Source organism: Bos indicus x Bos taurus, chromosome 14 (genome assembly GCF_003369695.1).
Source record: "Bos indicus x Bos taurus breed Angus x Brahman F1 hybrid chromosome 14, Bos_hybrid_MaternalHap_v2.0, whole genome shotgun sequence".
Taxonomy (NCBI): domain Eukaryota; kingdom Metazoa; phylum Chordata; class Mammalia; order Artiodactyla; family Bovidae; genus Bos; species Bos indicus x Bos taurus.
In genome coordinates, this window is record NC_040089.1 from 65,539,986 (window position 1) to 65,559,000 (window position 19,015).

General features: G+C 40.0%; 1 protein-coding gene across 12 annotated transcripts in view; it reads right to left on the minus strand.

Moving 5' to 3' along the window:
* The window catches only part of VPS13B (vacuolar protein sorting 13 homolog B), an 806,600-nt gene extending 788,781 nt beyond the window's left edge, over nt 1–17,819 (minus strand). For 4 of the 12 annotated variants that reach the window (XM_027561453.1, XM_027561449.1, XM_027561444.1 and 1 more), the window contains exons 1-2: nt 17,667–17,751; nt 17,023–17,203 (exon numbers count right to left, since the gene is read on the minus strand). In XM_027561453.1, coding sequence (XP_027417254.1) covers nt 17,023–17,169 — 147 coding nt within the window. In that variant the 5' untranslated portion in view covers nt 17,170–17,203; nt 17,667–17,751. Of the gene's footprint in view, nt 1–7,547; nt 7,648–17,022; nt 17,204–17,468; nt 17,573–17,593; nt 17,616–17,654 lie in introns of those variants that run through there. The other 8 variants (XR_003514498.1, XM_027561445.1, XM_027561448.1 and 5 more) reach the window with 8 other exon arrangements.
* Nucleotides 17,820–19,015: the final 1,196 nt, after the last annotated feature.

The window sequence follows — 19,015 nt, forward strand, 5'->3', positions numbered from 1 at the left end:
GACACTATCTATTACTACAAATGTATAAGCCTCTTTTATGTCAACAAGCTTATTAAAGAGCAGAATACAAAAAATCTATTGATATTTCTACTATTCTAGCAGAATGTCATGATTTTTTTAACAGTTCTCAATATTTCATTAATTTTAAAGATGCAGTAATTTCTCTAAGCATTGATCAATGGGAGAGATTATATTTTGATCAGTGTCTATAATGAATACCATGTTAATGAGCACTTACTGTATACCAGGCACTGTTTTAAGTACTTTACTCGCATGCAATATTTAATCTTTGTCAGAGAAAGCAATGGCAACTCACTTCAGTACTCTTGCCTGGAAAATCCCATGGACGGAGGAGCCCAGTAGGCTGCAGTCCATGGGTTCACGAAGAGTCGGACACGACTTAAGCGACTTCACTTTCACTCTTCACTTTCATGCACTGGAGAAGGAAACAGCAACCCACTCCAGTGTTCTTGCCTGGAAAATCCCAGGGACAGGGGAGCCTGGTGGGCTGCCATCTATGGGGTTGCACAGAGTCGGATACGACTGAAGCGACTTAGCAGCAGTAGCAGCAGCAAGAACCCCAAAAAGTAAATACTATTATACCCACTTTATAGATTAAAAAAAAAAAGTGAGGCACAGAAAGGTCAAATAACTTTCAAAAATAACTCATCTTAGAGAGACATGATTCAAAACTGGATATTATTATGCCGGAGCCCTTGTTCTTAAAACTACACTGCATCTAACTTCCTTTATGAGCAACAAGTACACTTCCATTGGTTATACATTCATTTGGATAATGTTTCAATGACATTTCCAAAATCTGAGGCACAGAAAGGTCAAATTACTTTCAAAAATAACTCATCTTAGAGAGCCATGACTCAAAACTGGAAATTATTATGCCAGAGCCCTTGCTCTTAATAAAACTACATTACACCTAACTTCCTTTACGAGCAACGAGTACATTTCCATTGGTTATACATTCATCTGGATAATGTTTCAATGACATTTCCATCTCTACCCCTGAGGTGTGTAACAATGATATATTCATGCAATGACTACCAAAACTTGCAATCTATGGGCAAAATTGGATTTTCCTAGGAGAAGTTAAAAGACACCTAAACCAAACTCAAGACCTTGTTATCACCAGAATACTACTAATCTTATCTGAATGACTAATTCAATGTTAACATAAGGGACAATATTCTATATTAAAACATGGAATTTTGAATCACATGGCCCATGCTGGTAATCCAACTGAAGTTCACTTATTAATCAACTCACTATAAGCAAGATCATTTCCATTTCCTCATCTCAGAGTTGCTGTGATAAACAAATGGGAACATTTATGCCTTATAAAAGGCAAAAGAAAATGTTGACTGTTAAAACAAGTAGGTCATCCTAAGGTAGCCAAAAGAAATGATTTTCTTTTCATTCTTTTTCATTCTTAAAATATATTGTACAACTTAAAAATATTTTATTTACTTGGAATTACTCAGGAAAACAATGCATCCCTAAAACAGAATATCTATGGCCACACAAAGGAATTGAATAGCTCTCATAAATCACATTGTAGAAAGACTATTACAAAATATCCTCACAGAAAAAAAAAAAAAAAAGGGATACTTTAAAAATGAATGTAACAGGGCCCAAAAGCAAAAATAGATGAATAGGACTATACCAAACCTAAAAACCTCCAGAAAGCAAAGAAAACACTCAGCAAAACAGAAAGGCAATCATATGGGAGAAACAGAAACTATCTGAGAAGGGTTTAAAATCTAGACGACATGAACTACAGCAACTCAACAACAAAAAAATAACCAAATTTTAAAAATGGGAAATTGACTTGAGTATCAATTTTCAAAAGAACACAGACAAAAGGCCAACAAAGAGGAAAAAATGCTCACCATCATTAATCAGAGAAATACAAATCAAAACCAGAATGACAGGGCTTCCCTACGTGATTCAGTGGTAAAGAATCCACCTGCCAATGCAGGAGACACAGGTTTGATTCCTGGTCCAGAAAGATGTCACAGACCAAGGAGCAACTAAACCCACGTGCCACAACTACTGAAGCCCATGTGCCCTAAAGCCTGTGCTCTGCAACAAGAAAAGCCACTGCAATGAGAAGGCCGTGCACCACTACTGAAGAGTAGCCTCCACTCGCCCAACTAGACAAAAGCCTGAGTAGCAACAAAGACCCAGCAAAAGCAAAAATAAATAAATGAAATTATTTTTTAAAAAACCCACAATGGCAGATTTCCCTGGTGGTCCAATGGTTAAAAATCTGCCTGCCAATGAAGGAGACAGGAGTTTCATCCCTGGTCCGAGAAGACTCCACATGCTGCAGTGAAACTAAGCCCATGCACCACAACTACTGAGCTCGTGTGCTGCAAAAAGAAAAGCCACCCCAGTGAGGAGCCACACACTGCAACTAGAGCAGCCGCCACTACTCTTGCCTCAACTAGAGAAAGCAGCATTCAGCAACGAAGGCCCACTGCAGCCATAAATCAATTACATTAAAAACCATATGACATATCATCTCACATCTGTTAGCAGGGCCCCTATCAAAAAAAAAAAAAACAAGAACAAAAACAAACAAAAAAAAAACCCACCACCACAGAAAGTAATGTGTGGTAAGTATATAAAGAATGTGTAACCCTTGTGCACTGTTGCTGAAAAGGTAAAATGGTACAACCACTACAGAAAATAGTATGGAGATTATTCAAACAATGAAAAACAGAATTACCATATGATCCAGCAGTCTCAGTTCTGAGTACACAATAAAAAGAAACCAAAAGCAGGATCTTGAAAACATACTTGTACAACCATGTTTTTTGCAGCACTATTCACAATAGTCAAGAGGTTACTACAACCTGATGTCCACTGAAAGACAAGGATAAAGAAAATGTGGTATATACATATAATGAAAAAAGAATTCATTTCAATCAGTTCTAATGAGGTGGATGAAACTGGAGCCTATTATACAGAGTGAAGTAAGCCAGAAGAAAAACACCAATACAGTATACTAATGCATATATATGGAATTTAGAAAGATGGTAACAATAACCCTGGTGTACGAGACAGCAAAAGAGACACTGATGTATGGAACAGTCTTATGGACTCTATGGGAGAGGGAGAGGGTGGGAAGATTTGGGAGAATGGCATTGAAACATGTAAAATATCATGTATGAAACGAGATGCCAGTCCAGGTTCAGTGCACAATACTGGATGCTTGGGGCTAGTGCACTGGGACGACCCAGAGGGATGGTAGGGGGAGGGAGGAGGGAGGAGGGTTCAGGATGGGGAGCACATGTATACCTGTGATGGATTCATTTTGATGTTTGGCAAAACTAATACAATTATGTAAAGTTTAAAAATAAAATAAAATTAAAAAAAAAAAAAGGAAATTGTTACATCCTACAACATAGAATGAACCTCAAGGACATTGGTGCTAAGTGAAATAAGCCAGTCACAAAAAGACACATATTGTCTAACTTCACTTACGAAAGATACCTAAAGTAGTCAAATTCTTAGACACAGAAGTAGAACAGTGGTGGCCAGGGGGAGAGAGAAAAGGGAAGCTGTAGTTTCGTGGTTGGAGAAGGCAATGGCACCCCACTCCAGTACTCTTGCCTGGAAAATCCCATGGACGGAGGAGCCTGGTGGGCTACGGTCCATGGGGTTGCTAAGAGTCAGACAGGACTAAGCAACTTCACTTTCACTTTTCACTTTCATGCATTGGAGAAGGAAATGGCAACCCACTCCAGTATTCTTGCCTGGAGAATCCCAGGGACAGGGAGCCTGGTGGGCTGCTGTCTATGGGGTCACACAGAGTCGGACATGACTGAAGCGACTTAGCAGCAGCAGCAGTTTCGTTGGTACACAGCTTAAGTTTTAGAAGATGGAAAGTTCTAGAAATCTGAACAATAATGTATATACAGTAAACACGACTGCCCAGTTAAAAATGGTTAAGATGGTAAATTTTATGATATCTCCATTTTTACCACAAAATAAAAATAAATTTAAAACAGGACTTCAAGAATTCTAAGTTAGAAGGCTGGAAAATTCTCTCCCCAAAAAGCAGTGAAAAAACTGGTTATTTTTTAACCACAAAGTTATTTTTAAAAAAAACAGAAATTTCAGGGGCAATGAGGGAAGGCTACCCTGAAGTCATGAACCCGCTGGTGCAAGAAAAAGAACAGCAGACCAGCCAGAAAATTATCAGAGTAATCAAGAGAACAAGAAAGCCAAGGATGGCCTTGCTCTGACCCCATTTTTCCTGGTAACCTGGAAAGCTGTATGTATATGCCAGGTTGTGCTTACTTGGGCAACGTTGGAAAGACCCTTAATAATCTACTCATTCATGGCTGACCAAGAAGCCTTGTAAACATATGGATCAGATCTGTAAACTCCTTTGAAAGCATATCTAGTACATGTGTATGTCCCATACCAAAGAGAAGAAGAAGCCTTATTGGTTCAAAAGTTCTAACAACCTCTAGCCAATCACTTGCAGATGACTCAGTTATAGTGATCCAGGGGTAATCCCTAGAAATCCAAGCCTAAAAACAGAAAGAATGGAGAGAGAAAAAAGAAAACTGAGCACAGTTTTCAGAGATCACATACTACAGGGGAAAACAGACACCACAAACTTATCCCAGGCAAGTCACTAAACAACAAGCCAACAGCAACAACAAATATCCCCAGAGGCAAGAAATTAGAATGCAGAGTTGCTACAATATATTATGCAAAATGTCCAGTTTTCAACTAAACATTGTGAAACATGAAAAGTTTACAAAAGTAGTTAATAGAGACTATCTTTGAGGATGCTCAAATGCAGGACTTAAAACATTATAAATATGTTCATTATAAATATGTTAAATAATTAAAGAAATTACATGACAATGATTCATTGAATAGAAAATATCAAGAATGAGAAATTACAAAAAAGAAGCAAATGGAAATTCTAGAGTTGAAAAGAACAATAAATGAAATTGGGACTTCCTTGGTGTTTTCAGTGGTTAAGAATCTACCCTTCAATGTAAGGGATTCAGGTTCGATCCCTGGTCGGGAAACTAAGCCCATGCACCATTAACTACTGAGCCCCCACACCACAATGATAGAACCTCTGTGCCACAACAAAATATTCCACCTGCCTCACCTAAGACCCAACACAACCAAACAGATAAATTTCTTAGGAGTACAATAAATGAACTTAAAAATTCACTGAGAGACTTCAACATGAGATTTGAGCTGGCAGGAAAAGAATCAGCAAATTCATACCAAGACATATCAAAACAAAAGTTTTGAAAGTCTGGAACAAAAAGAAAACCTTGAAGGCAGAAACAGAAAATCAACATGTTACATATAAGAAAATTCTTCATAAGTTCAGCTCAGTAAAGTCGCTCAGTTGTGTCCAACTCTTTGTGACCACATGAACCGCAGCACGCTAGGCCTCCCTGTCTATCACCAACTCCTGGAGTTCACACAAACTCATGTCCACTGAGTCGGTGATGCCATCCAACCATCTCATCCTCTGTCGTCCTCTTCTCCTCCTGCCCTCAATTTTTCCCAGCATCAGGGTCTTCTCTAATGAGTCAGTTCTTTGCATCAGGTAGCCAAAATATTAGAGTTTCAGCTTCAGCATCAGTCCTTCCAATGAACACCCAGGACTGAACTCCTTTAGGATGGACTGGCTGGATCTCCTTGCAGTCCAAGGGACTCTCAAGAGTCTTCTCCAACACCACAGTTCAAAAGCATCAATTCTTCCGCACTCAGCTTTCTTTATAGTCCAACTCTCACATCCATATGACTACTGGAAAAACCATAGCCTTGACTAGACGGAACTTTGTTGACAAACTAAAGTCTCTGCTTTTTAATATACTGTCTAGGTTGGTCGTAACTTTCCTTCCAAGGAGTAGGCGTCTTTTCATTTCATGGCTACAATCAAAATCTGCAGTGATTCTGGAGCCCCAAAAAATAAAGTCAGCCACTGTTTCCCCATCTATTTGCCATGAAGTGATGGGACCAGATGCCATGATCTTAGTTTTCTGAATGTTGAGCTTTAAGCCAACTTTTTCACTCCCTTCTTTCACTTTCATCAAGAGGCTCTTTAGTTCTTCTTCACTTTCTTCCATAAGGGTGATGTCATCTGCATATCTGAGGTTATTGATATTTCTCCCGGCAATCTTGATTCCAGCTTGTGCTTCTTCCAGCCCAGTGTTTCTCATGACGTACTCTGCATAGAAGTTAAATAAGCAGGGTTACAAGATACAGCCTTGATGGACTCCTTTTCCTATTTGGAACAAGTCTGTTGTTCCATGTCCAGTTCTAACTGTTGCTTCCTGACCTGCATATAGGTTTCTCAAGAGGCAGGTCAGGTGGTCCAGTATTCCCATCTCTTTCAGAATGTTCCACAGTTTATTGTGATCCACTCAGTCAAAGGCGTTGGCATAGTCAATAAAGCAGAAATAGATGTTTTCCTGGAACTCTCTTGCTTTTTCGATGATCCAGCGGATGTTGGCAATTTGATCTCTGGTTCCTCTGCCTTTTCTAAAACCAGCTTTCATATCCGGAAGTTCAAAGTTCACGTACTGCTGAAGCCCAGCTTGGAGAATTTTGAGCATTACTTTACTAGCGTGTGAGATGAGTGCAATTGTGTGGTAGTTTGATCATTCTTTAGCATTGCCTTTCTTTGGGATTGGAATGAAAACAGATCTTTTCCAGTCCTGTGGCCACTGCTGAGTTTTCCAAATGTGCTGGCATATTGAGTGCAGCACTTTAACAGCATCCTCTTCCAGGATTTCAAATAGCTCAACTGGAATTCCATCAGCTCCACTAGCTTTGTTCATAGAGATGCTTCCTAAGGTCCACTTGACTTCACATTCTAGGATGTCTAGCTCTACATGAGTGATCACACCATTGTGATTATCTGGGTCATGAAGATCTTTTTTGTACAGTTCTTCTGTGTATTGCTGCCACCTCTTCTTAATATCTTCTGCTTCTGTTAGGTCCATACCATTTCTGTCCTTTACTGAGCCCATCTTTGCATGAAATGTTTCCTTGGTATCTCTAATTTTCTTGAAGAGATCTCTAGTCTTTCCCAATCTATTGTTTTCCTCTATTTCTCTGCATTGATTGCTGAGGAAGCTTTCTTATCTCTCCTTGCTATTCTCTGGAACTCTGCATTCAAATGGGTATGTCTTTCCTTTTCTCCTTTGTTTTTCGCTTCCCTTCTTTTCACGTCTATTTGTAAGTCCTCCTCAAACAGCCATTTTGCTTTTTTGCATTTCTTTTTCTTGGAGATGATCTTGATCCCCGTCCCCTGTACAATGTCACAAACTTCCATCCATAGTTCATCAGGTACTCTGTCTATCAGATCTAGTCCCTTAAGTCTATTTCTCACTTCCACTGTATAATCATAAGGGATGTAGGTTAAAAGCTAACTTCTCATTACAAACAATAAAGGCAAGAAGGCAGATACATGACATATTTAAATAACAAATGAAAACTAACTCTCAATCCAAAATCCTTTATCTAGCAAAACTAACCTTCAAAAATGAAGGCATACCCAAATCAAGTTTCAGATAATTCTCTGTAACAGAATACTAGAAGTTCTTCAGGCGAAAAGGAAGGAAGACTCGATGCAGCAAGTCACTTCCTTTAAAAAAAAAAAAAAAAGGCAATTACTAGGCTTCCCTGGTGGTACACTAGTTAAGAATCTGCCTGCCAATGAAGGTGACATGGGTCTGATCCCTGGTCAGGAAGATCCCACATGACCAGGTCAACTAAGCCTGTGTGCTACAAGTACTGAGACTGCACGCTGCGACTACTGAAGCCCGAGCGAGACCTCTAGAGCCTGTGCTCTCACAGGAGGGGCCACTGCGATGAGAGGACTGTGCACCACAGCGAGGAACGGCCTCCATTCCTGGTAACTAGAGAGAGCCCATGTGCAGCAACAAAGACCCAGAGTAGCCAGAAAAAAATTTTTTTAAACAGCAATTACAAAAAACAACTTAACATGATATTAGGTTTATAACAGAGATACAATATATGTAGAAATACCACCACAAACGAGGGAGAAGAAATGAAGCTATAGTGGAGAAATTTCTTTATTTTGATGGAATAAAGTTAGCATTAATCTCAAATTAGCATTAAGTTACCATTGATCTTAAAATAAAGAAGGTAGCAAAGGATTATGAGAGAAACAAAAAAGACCTGAGACACACAAAAAATAGCAAAATGGAAGAAAGAAATCCAATCATGAAAGAGAGAATGGATTAAATATTTCAATCAAAAGGCAAAGGCTGTCAGACTGGATTTTTAAAAACTAGTAAGATTCAACTGTATGCTCTCTAGAAGAAACATACTTTAGATTCGAAAACACAAATAGACTGCAAATGACAAAAAAGTGTTTTTCATTTTAATGTATCATTTTTCCATATACATAAGGACAACAGATTGGTGGTTTCCAGAGGCAAAAGGTGGTAAGTGAACAAAATGGGTGAAGGTGGTCAAAAGAAACAAGTTTCCAGTTAAAAAACTTTTTAAATCCTGGGATATAATATATAGCACAGTGAGTACAGTTAATAACTGTATAGCATATTTGAAAGGTGCAAGGAGTAAATTTTAAAAGTTCTCATCACAAGAAAAAAATTTTTAAACTATGGATGGTGACAGATGTTACCTGGGCTTACTTTGGTGACCATTTTGCAACACACACAGATCATTACATTGTATACCTGGCACTACATGTCTATTATACCATAATAAAAAATAATAATAATAAACAAGATCCCAGGAAGCTATGTGATCCAGTTTCTTGCTTAAATACATCAAATCACCATATTTTCTTGCTCTCTAGGGAAACAGTATTCTATTTTAGGCATATAGAGAATTTTCATTTCTACTATCTTAATTTCCAGCAGCATTTTCCCCTGTTTTTTATATGACTGTGCTCCAATGCAAGTAAGTATTAGGAACAATTAAAAACAGTTCATCCCTCAAGACCTCCCTGGGATTAAGACTTTGCACTTCCACTGCAGGGGGAGTGCATCCTGATCCTTGATCTGTGAACTAAGATTCTCCATGCTTCGGGATTGGGCCAAAAAAACAGATAAGTTTATCCCAGTCATAGGGTGAAAACAGTATTAAGCAGATGAAATTTTAAAGAGTTGTTGAAGCCAAATAACATTCCTGTAAAACATTCAAAAGTATGTTACCAGGCTTCAAGAAATACAACACAAGGCAAAAGTGGTAAGATAGTTTAAAATGCGATGCATTTTAAACTGCAGTTTAAAATGCAGTACAGAGGGGGGAAAACAAAAAATGCTTCATGCAACCAGTAACGATAAGAGAAGTAGATCAATTATACTACTGTTTTCTTTTTTAGTCTCTAAGACATGTCTGACTCTTCTGGGACCCCATGGACTGTAGTCTGCCAGGCTCTTCTATCTATGGGATTTCCAAGGCAAGAATACTGGAGTGGGTTGCCATTTCCTTCACCAGGGGATCTTCCTGACCCAGGAATCAAACCAGCATCTCCTGCACTGGCAGGTGGATTCTTTACCACTGAGCCACCAGGAAAGCCCAAATACACTATTACCAGGAAAAAACCTATATTAAGAAAAAAAACTGTTACTAAAGGTAACATGGGACATTTAATAATGATAGAAGGGTCAATTCAAGAAGAAAATATATACAAATGAACTTACTTACAAAACAGAAACAAACTCCCAGATTTTGAAAACAAAATCTATGGTTACTAAAGGGGAAACATAGGAGGGAGGGACAAATTAGGAGTTTGGGGTTAAAATAAACACAATATTATATACAAAACAGATAACCAACAAGGACCTACTATATAGCACAGGGAACTCTACCCAATATTCTGTAATAACTTACATGGATAAAAAGTCTAAAAAAGAATGAGTATATGTATAACTGAATCACTTTGCTATATACCTGACACTAACACAACACTGTAAATAAACTATACACCAATGAATATTTGTAACAGAAAATATAAAACATATGAGCAAAGAAATAAACCCCAAAATATATAAAAAGTGAAAAAAGAAATAATCCAATGCTAATTTCCTTCATGGATCACAGCCTTGTTGTGCTAAAGTGGCTTGCATAACTCAATGAAGCTATGAGCCATGCCATGCAGGGCCACCCAAGACAGACAGGTCATAGTGGAGAGTTCTGATAAAACATGGTCTACTGGAAGAGGGAATGGTAAACCACTCCAGTATTCTGATCACAAGAACCTCATGAGTGAAAGTCAGTCAGTCATGTCTGACTATTTGCAACTCAATGGACTGCAGCCCACCAAGCTCCTCTGTCCATGGGAAATTCCAAGCAAATATACTAGAGTGGGTTGCCATGCCCTTTTCCAGGGGATCTTCCCAACCCAAGGATTGAACCTGGGTCTCCTGCATACAGGCAGATTCTTTACCATGTGACCTACCAGGAAAGCCCCAAAACCCCATAAACAGTATGAAAAGGCAAAAGGATATGACACCAGAAGAGGAGCCCCACAGGTCGGAAGGTGTCCATTATACTACTGAGGAAGGCAGAGAGCAATTACTAGTAGCTCCAAAAAGAATGAAGCAGCTCGGCCAAAGCAAAAAAAAAAAAACTTGGTTGTGGAAGTGTCTGGTGGTGAAACTGAAGTCTGAAGTTGTAAAGAATAATACTGCATAGGAACCTGGAATGTTAGTTGCATGGATCAAGGTAAACTAGACATGGTCAAACAGGAGATGGCAAGAGTAAACATCAACATCTTAGGAATCAATGAACTAAAATGGATGGGAATGGGCGAATTTAATTCCCTACTACTGTGGGAAAGAATCCCTTAGAAGAAATGAAATAGTCTTCATAGTCTTGAACAAAAGAGTCTGAAATGCAGTACTTGGGTGCAATCTCAAAAACAACAGAGGAATGGCAGAGGAACCAGAGATCAAATTGCAATGTTCACTAGATCATAGAGAAAGCAAGGGAATTCCAGAAAAAACATCTATTTCTGCTTAACTGACTATGAAAGACTTTGACTGTGTGGATGACAACAAACTGTGGAAAATTCCTTAAAAGATGGGAATACCAGACCACGTTACTTGTCTCCTGAGAAACTTGTATGTAGGTCAAGAAGCAACAGTTAGAACCTTATACGAAACAACTGACGGACTCAAAATTATAGTGAGTACATCAAGCTCACTATATTGTCACCCTGCTTATTTAACTTACATGCAGAGTACATCATGCAAAATGTCAGACTGGATGAATCACAAGCTAGAATCAATATTGCTGGGAGAAATAACAACCTCACATATGCAGATGATACCACCATAATGGCAGAAAGTGAAGAGGAACTAAAGAGTCTCTTGATGAAGGTGAAAGACGAGAGTGAAAAAACAGACTTAAAACTCAACATTCAAGAAACTAAGGTCATTGCATCTGATCCCATCATTCCGTGGCAACTAGAAGGGGAAAAAGTAGAAGCAGTGACAGATTTTATTTTCTTGGGCTCCAAAAATCATTACAGATGGTGACTGCAGCCATGAAATTAAAAGATGCTCTCTCCTTGGAAGAAAAGCTATGACAAACCTAAACACAGTATTAAAAAGCTCAGACATCACTTTGCTGACAAAGGTTTATCTAGTCAAAGCTACGGTTTTTCCAGTAGTCATGTACAGACGTGAGAGTTGGACCATAAAGAAGGCTGAACGCCAAAGAATTGATGCTTTCGAACTCTTGTACTGGAGAAGATTCCTGAGAGTCCCTTGGACTACAAGGAATCAAACCAGTCAATCTTAAAGGAAATCAACTCTGAATATTCATTGGAAGGATTGATGCTGAAGCTCCAACACTTTGGTCACCTGATGTGAAGAGGTGACTCACTGGAAAAGACCCTGATGCTGGGCAAGACTGAAGGCAAAAGGAGAAGAGGGTGGCAGAGGATGAGATGGTTAGATAGCATAACCAGCTCAATGGACATGAATCTGAGCAAACTCCAAGAGACAATGAAAGACAGAGAAGCCGGCGTGCTGCAGTCCATGGGGTCACAGAGTCAGACACAACCTAGCAACTGAACAATGACAACACTAATCATGGAAACTTGAATACCTCACTTACAACAATGAATACAACAACAGACAGAAAATCAACAAATATATAGAAGACCTGAAAAATACTGTCAACCAATTTTGACCTGACAGCTATAAACCATTCCATCCAACAACTGCAAAAATACAGTGCTATTTCAAGGAAAATCAGGAAAAGTTTGAACTGAATGAAAATGAAAACACAACATACCAAAATGTATAGGATACAGCCAGCTAAAGACATTTATAGTTGTAAATGCCTATAGTAGAAAAGGGGAAATTTCTCAAATCAATAATCGAGGCTTCTGCCTGAAGACAGCAGAAAAACAAACTAAATAAGGTAACTGAAACCGAACAAACACACACAAGGACCACAAAACCAAATAAAGGTAGAAAGAAAGAGAGAAAGGGGGTACATGCAGTTAAACTACTGTAAGATCACTGAGAAAATGGTAAGAATGTTATAATTTAAGGTAGATGCTAGTAAGTCAAATATCCATTTTGTGATCTTTAGAGAAGCAACAGAAATAATTTTTTATAATGAAAAGACTTTAAGGCAAGAAGAATTACTAGAGTGAAAGAGGGACACATTTCAGAATGATTTTTTAAGTGTATTCAAAAATAAGAGCCTCTTGATGAAAACGAAACAGGAGAGTGAAAAAGTTGGCTTAAAGCTCAACATTCAGAAAACGAAGATCATGGCCTCTGGTCCCATCACATCATGGCAAATAGATGGGCAAACAGTGGAAACGGTGTCAGACTTTATTTTTGGGGGCTCCAAAATCACTGCAGATGGTGACTGCAGCCATGAAATTAAAAGACACTTACTCCTTGAAGGAAAGTTATGACCAACCTAGATAGCATATTCAAAAGCAGAGATATTACTTTGCCAACAAAGATCCGTCCAGTCAAGGCTATGGTTTTTCCAGTGGTCATGTATGAATCTGAGAGTTGGACTGTGAAGAAAGCTGAGCGCTGAAGAATTGATGCTTTTGAACTGTGGTGTTGGAGAAGACTGTTGAGAGTCCTTTGGACTGCAAGGAGATCCAACCAGTCCATCCTAAAGATTAGTCCTGGGTGTTCATTGGAAGGACTGATGCTGAAGCTGAAACTCCAATACTTTGGCCAGTTCATGCAAAGAGTTGACTCATTGGGAAAGACTCTGATGCTGGGAGGCATTGGGGGGCAGGAGAAGAAGGGGACGACAGAGGAAGAGATGGCTGGATGGCATCACCGACTCAATGGACATGAGTTTGGGTAAACTCCAGAAGTCAGTGATGGACAGGGAGGCCTGGCATGCTGCGATTCATGGGGTCACAGAGAGTCGGACATGACTGAGTGACTGTACTGAACTGATGAAAGTGAAAAAGGAGAGTGAAAAAGTTGGCCTAAAACTCAACATTAAGAAAACTAAGATCATGGCATCCAGTCCCATCAATTCATGGAAAATAGATGGGGAAACAATGGAAACAGTGACAGACTTTATTTTTGGGGGTTCCAAAATCACTGAAGATGGTAACTGCAGCCATGAAATTAAAAGATGCTTACTCCTTGGAAGAAAAACTATGACCAACCTAGACAGCATATTAAAAAGCAGAGACATTACTTTGTCAACAAAGATCCATCTAATCAAAGCTATGGTTTTTCCATTAGTCATGTATGGATCTGAGACCTGGACTGTAAAGAAAGCTGAGCACAGAAGAATTGATGCTTTTAAACTGTGGTATTGGTGAAGACTCTTGAGAGTCCCTTGGACTGCAAGGAGATCCAACCAGTCCATCCTAAAGGAGATTAGTCCTGGGTTTTCATTGGAAGGACTGATGTTGAAATACTTTGGCCACCTTATACAAAGAACTGACTCATTGGAAAAGACCCTGATGCTGAGAAAGATTGAAGGCAGGAGGAGAGGGGGACAACAGAGGATGAGATGGCTGGATGGCATTACCGACTTGATGGACATGAGTCTGAGTTAGCTCCGGGAGTTGGTGATGGACAGGGAAGCCTGGCATAGACAGCATAGACCCCATAGACAGCAGCCCAACCAGGCTTCCCCATCCCTGGGATTCTCCAGGCAAGAACACTGGAGTGGGCTGCCATCTCCTTCTCCAATGCATGAAAGTGAAGAGTGAAAGTTACAATCCCTGGGGTCACAAAGAGTCAGACATGCCTGAGCAAATGAACTGAACTGAAAAATAAGATATCAAAACACTATACCTATATGTACTTAACAATGTAACTTCAAGACACATAAAGTGAATGTTGACAAAACTATAAAAAGGAAGTAGACAAATTCACAATCATAGTTGGAGATGTTAACCATTAAGGTAACTCTCTTTGTAATTAACAGAACAAGCAGACAATGAAAATCTATATGGATATGTAAGATTTGAAGAACTTGAGTAACCAATTTGAAGCAACTGACATTTATGGAAGAAAAAGGCAACAACTGTAGGATACATGTCTCTCATCAATTACACATGAAATATTTCCAAAAATAAAAAGTCATGACTACATACTGAGTCAAATTATAATGGATCAAAATCACAGAGAATATGCTGAACAATTTGAATTAAATTAGAAATCAATAACAGAAAGATAATCAGCTATTCCCTAAATGCCTGAAAATTAAGCAACACACTTCTAAGTAACCCTTGAATAACCACATGCAAAAATATACGAACTTGGATACTTGTATCATATGCAAAAATTAACTCAAAGCAATCAAAGACCTAATGTTAGAGCTAAAACTATAAAACTCTTAGAAGAAAACATACGGAGAAAGTTTCATGACATTGGATTTCACAATGTTTTCTTGGATATAACATCAAAAGCCCAGGCATCAAAAAAAAAAAAAAGTGTAAGTTGGACTTGTCAAAATTTAAAACTTTAGTTCTTCAAAGGACACTATCAATAGAGTCAAAGTCAACCCACAGTGGGCGATAATACTTGCAAATCGTATCCGATATGGGACTAATACTCAAAATATATAAATAATTCCTACAACTCAGTAACAAGTACAAAAAGTTTTTAAATGAGCAAAGACTTGAACAGACATTTCGCCAAAAAAAGATATACAAACAGTCCATAGTACACGGAAAGGCTAAAAATAACAAATTCATTGTATAACAAGCAATAACAAGAAGTAACTGTAACTCCCACACATTACTGGTGAGAATTTAAGTTGGGAAGATCCCCTGGAGAAGCAAATGACAACCTACTCCAGTATTCTTGTCTGGAGAATCCCATGGACAGAGGAGCCTGGCAGGCTACAGTCCATGGTATTTCAAGAGTGGCATACAGCTTAGTATAAGTAAACCACCACCACCACCACACCAGAAAACTATCTGGCAGTATTCATTAAACATATGCCTGCCTTCTAAGGGAAATAAACACCTATGTCCAATACAAGTATGTTCATAAGAGCTTTCTTCATAATAGCCAAAAGTAGAAAAAAATCCAAATGTATATCAAAAGGAAAATAAATATATAAAATAGGTAAAATGAATCTTTATACAATGGAATACAAGGCAATACAGAGAATAAACTATCTTTCATGCAACAACCTGAGTCAATCTTAGCCTCAATGTTAACAAAAGAATTCAAACACAAGTGATTCCCATTTATTTAAGTTTCAAGAAGAGGTTCAAGAAACTTACGTGTTGACAGAAGTGACAGCAATCACCTGTCTTAGGGGTGGGGCTACTAACTACAAAGAAGCAAGGAGAGCCTTTTTGAGTGCTAGAAATATTTTATTTCTTGATCTGGATAGTGGTTACAAAGGTGTCTGCTGCTAAGTCGCTTCAGTCGTGTCCGACTCTGTGCGACCCCATAGACAGCAGCCCAACCAGGCTTCCCTGTCCCTGGGATTCTCCAGGCAAGAACACTGGAGTGGGCTGCCATCTCCTTCTCCAATGCATGAAAGTGAAGAGTGAAAGTGAAGTCGCTCAGTCCTTTCCAACTCCCAGCAACCCCATGGACTGCAGCCTACCAGGCTCCTCCATCCATGGGATCCTTCAGGCAAGAGTACTGGAGTGGGGTGCCATTGTCACCAGTATGCAAAAATTAAGCTGTATGCTTAGGATTTCTGCTCATTAAAAAACAAGGAAAATATTAAGATAATCAATCTTGGAGAGAGGACGGAGAAGAAACCAAGAATACTATTTCTCAGTGTTAACTCTAGATTATTCAACAATAGAGAAAACAGTGGGATATAACCAAAAATTATTAATAACACCACCATGGGTGTGAATTCCCTTATCTCCTAAAAAGCAATTGGTCTCTGACTCCTGAGTTTCCAGAGATAACTTGTGTATTCTCAAGGCTAATAGAATTACCTGACATATGTTAATAATAAATGTACTAAATGACCTAATAATATAAAAACTTTGAAGTTACAGTTAATTCGCATCCGACCATTCTCACGTTGAAAAGAAAATTTTAAAAGTGATTAAGAAAGTTTTCAATTATGCTGGCATTTTCAATCTTTGTCTACTCAATATTCTGAGGATTCCATGGGTAATGTCATCTTTCCTACAAAGAGAACTTTCCTCAAGATCTAACCTTGTTGTCTTCAGGACCCCTTCATTCCCCAAAAGGGAAAAAAGGAATATAATATTTTCCAGCATCATTTAGAATCCTAACAGTGTAAATTAGCATATTCGGTTCTGGAAGAATTCTGACAAGAACAATGAAATTGTTTTTCGGTTGCGGCAATTTGGGGGATTACGATTCTAACAATCCATCACTAGCAACAAACCGTAAAAGAAAAAAATTCTGAAGAGGGTCTCTAGTTTCAAGATAGCCCTAAATACATTAGCAGAAAAACGAAGGTTTTAAAGCATAAAATCAAAATGCAGGAAAGACCAGATTACTTCTAAACAGGCTGAAAATGTTTCCAATCCGTGACAGCTGCACCGCTTACCTGCTCCAGCACATCCAATTTTAACTCCAGCTTGCTGAGAACCACGTCTCCACCCCATAGCGAAAGCTGTAGATCTGACGGCTTTAAGTTCTTGATGTAGCGATTCACATAGCTCATTAAAATGGGAGTCACATACGACTCCAGCATCTTTTAAGGTACACAGGAGTCACAAAGTCAGAAGCTGAAAGGAGGTAAAGACAGAAACAGGAGAGGGAATTAAGTCTGTGGTGCATTTCCTGAGGAAAAAGGGCATTTCTCAGGAAGGGTTGTAGAGGCCGAAAAGCAAGAGCCCCACCCCCCCCCCAACCCCCCACCACCAAAGCGGCCGCTCGCCTTCTCCCAAAAGCAGAGAAAACTCAAGTGGGCTCTACAGCAGCGCCTTCCTCATTAGAACAACTCCCCTCAACCCGCCCGGCGAGCAGCGGAAGGAGGAGGCGGTGGTGAACCTGAAGAAAGCTGGTCCCGGCAGTGGGAACTGAAGGGAGGCCGGGCTCGCCTTCGGCCACTGCAGCCCTTTAGCCAGCCCAGCCGCCCCGGAGGCCCTCAGCCCCCGGAACCCAGCCGCATGTACCGCCGAGGAACCAGGCCGGCTTCTCGCCTCTACCCGTCTTACGCCCTCGGCTGACACTCACGCCCAAGCGTACCGTGGCGTCTCCTCCACCTCCCGGTACCTGGCACCCGCCTCCGGAGGCGGCGCAGCGCCCTTACCGCGCCACTTCCGGGTGCGCGGCGCTCGGTGCTCGGAACGAACTGTTCCTCCCCCCGCTCGCACTCGACTCCGAGGTAGGACCGGGGTTCTCAGACCCTAGACGCCGTGCAGTGCGTCTTCTAGGAAGGGACCGCCTCGCTCGGCCAGCCCGCGCCTCCGCTCCGACCCCACTGGTGGTCGGACCAAGCTCTAGGAAGTGCGCGGGGGAGGTGGGCGGACCCGTAAAGTGGAGACACCGGAGATCCGGAAGTGGCGCTGCGGGAAAACAGCCGCTTAGGTGGAGATGGATTCCGAATGAGGAAGTGCAGAGAGCCAGAGGTCCGATGAGGAGGAAGAAAGCGGGTCGTGGTCTTGAAAGCCCTCAAAACCAAGTGGCTTTCGTTTCTGTCTAGAAACGGAAGGGCTGGCAAGAACTTGGGTTCGGTGGGCAGAGCAATAGCAATAAGACTGCTGGTGGGGAAGGGTGAATTTAGATCGAAAGCTTTTGCCGGAGTAAAGGAGAAATGGAAGGAATTAGGGTGTGGTGTAGGGGACAGCGTTTTGACCAAAGGTGTAAACCAGCTTTGGCGTACTTTTTAATACTTTAGCGAAGAAGTGGTTATGCTTACATTTGTGCGGGGGAAAAATAAAGAGAAAATCGTGGTGGTCTATTGGACTGCAGTTGATACATCAACTGCAGAAAGGGGTATGAATAGCAGAAGGCAGAAATGAGACTACGGAAGAAAATGAGACTTAGAGAAAGCGAAAAGCAATAGCTGAGAGAGAATGAATTCAAAGAGTCGGTGCTGGTTATATTAAGCTGAAATGAATGTATAAAATACTACCTTTCCTTCTAGTGCCTTGAAAGCTGACACAGGCAACAAACTCAAACACGTAACACCTGGTAAACACCCAAATACTGGGCTTAAAGGGATAGCATAGGACATGCTGCCTAATTTTTGACCAATGTTTACTATTTTTAGTAATTTCTGAAGACACCTACCACTGCGTATTGAAAACAGACTTAAACCGTATAAAGTAATTAAAATATCCATCCGTGTTCTCGTTGCATTGAAAAGACTTTGTAAATACGTTCCTAAAAAAACTCTTTACAGAAAGTCAAGATTTCTTGAAAGTTTCAGAAACTGCAGTAGGAAAGAGGCACAAGTGAGGGTGCCAAGGTGTTTAGATCTGTTTTGTTAATGCAAATAAGGAACTAAGTTTCAAAAAGAAACAACGGGTGGGGGGTGGGGGGGAAGGAGTTGAAAAAGGGGAAAAAGGAAGCAGCTAATGCTAATTCAGAGC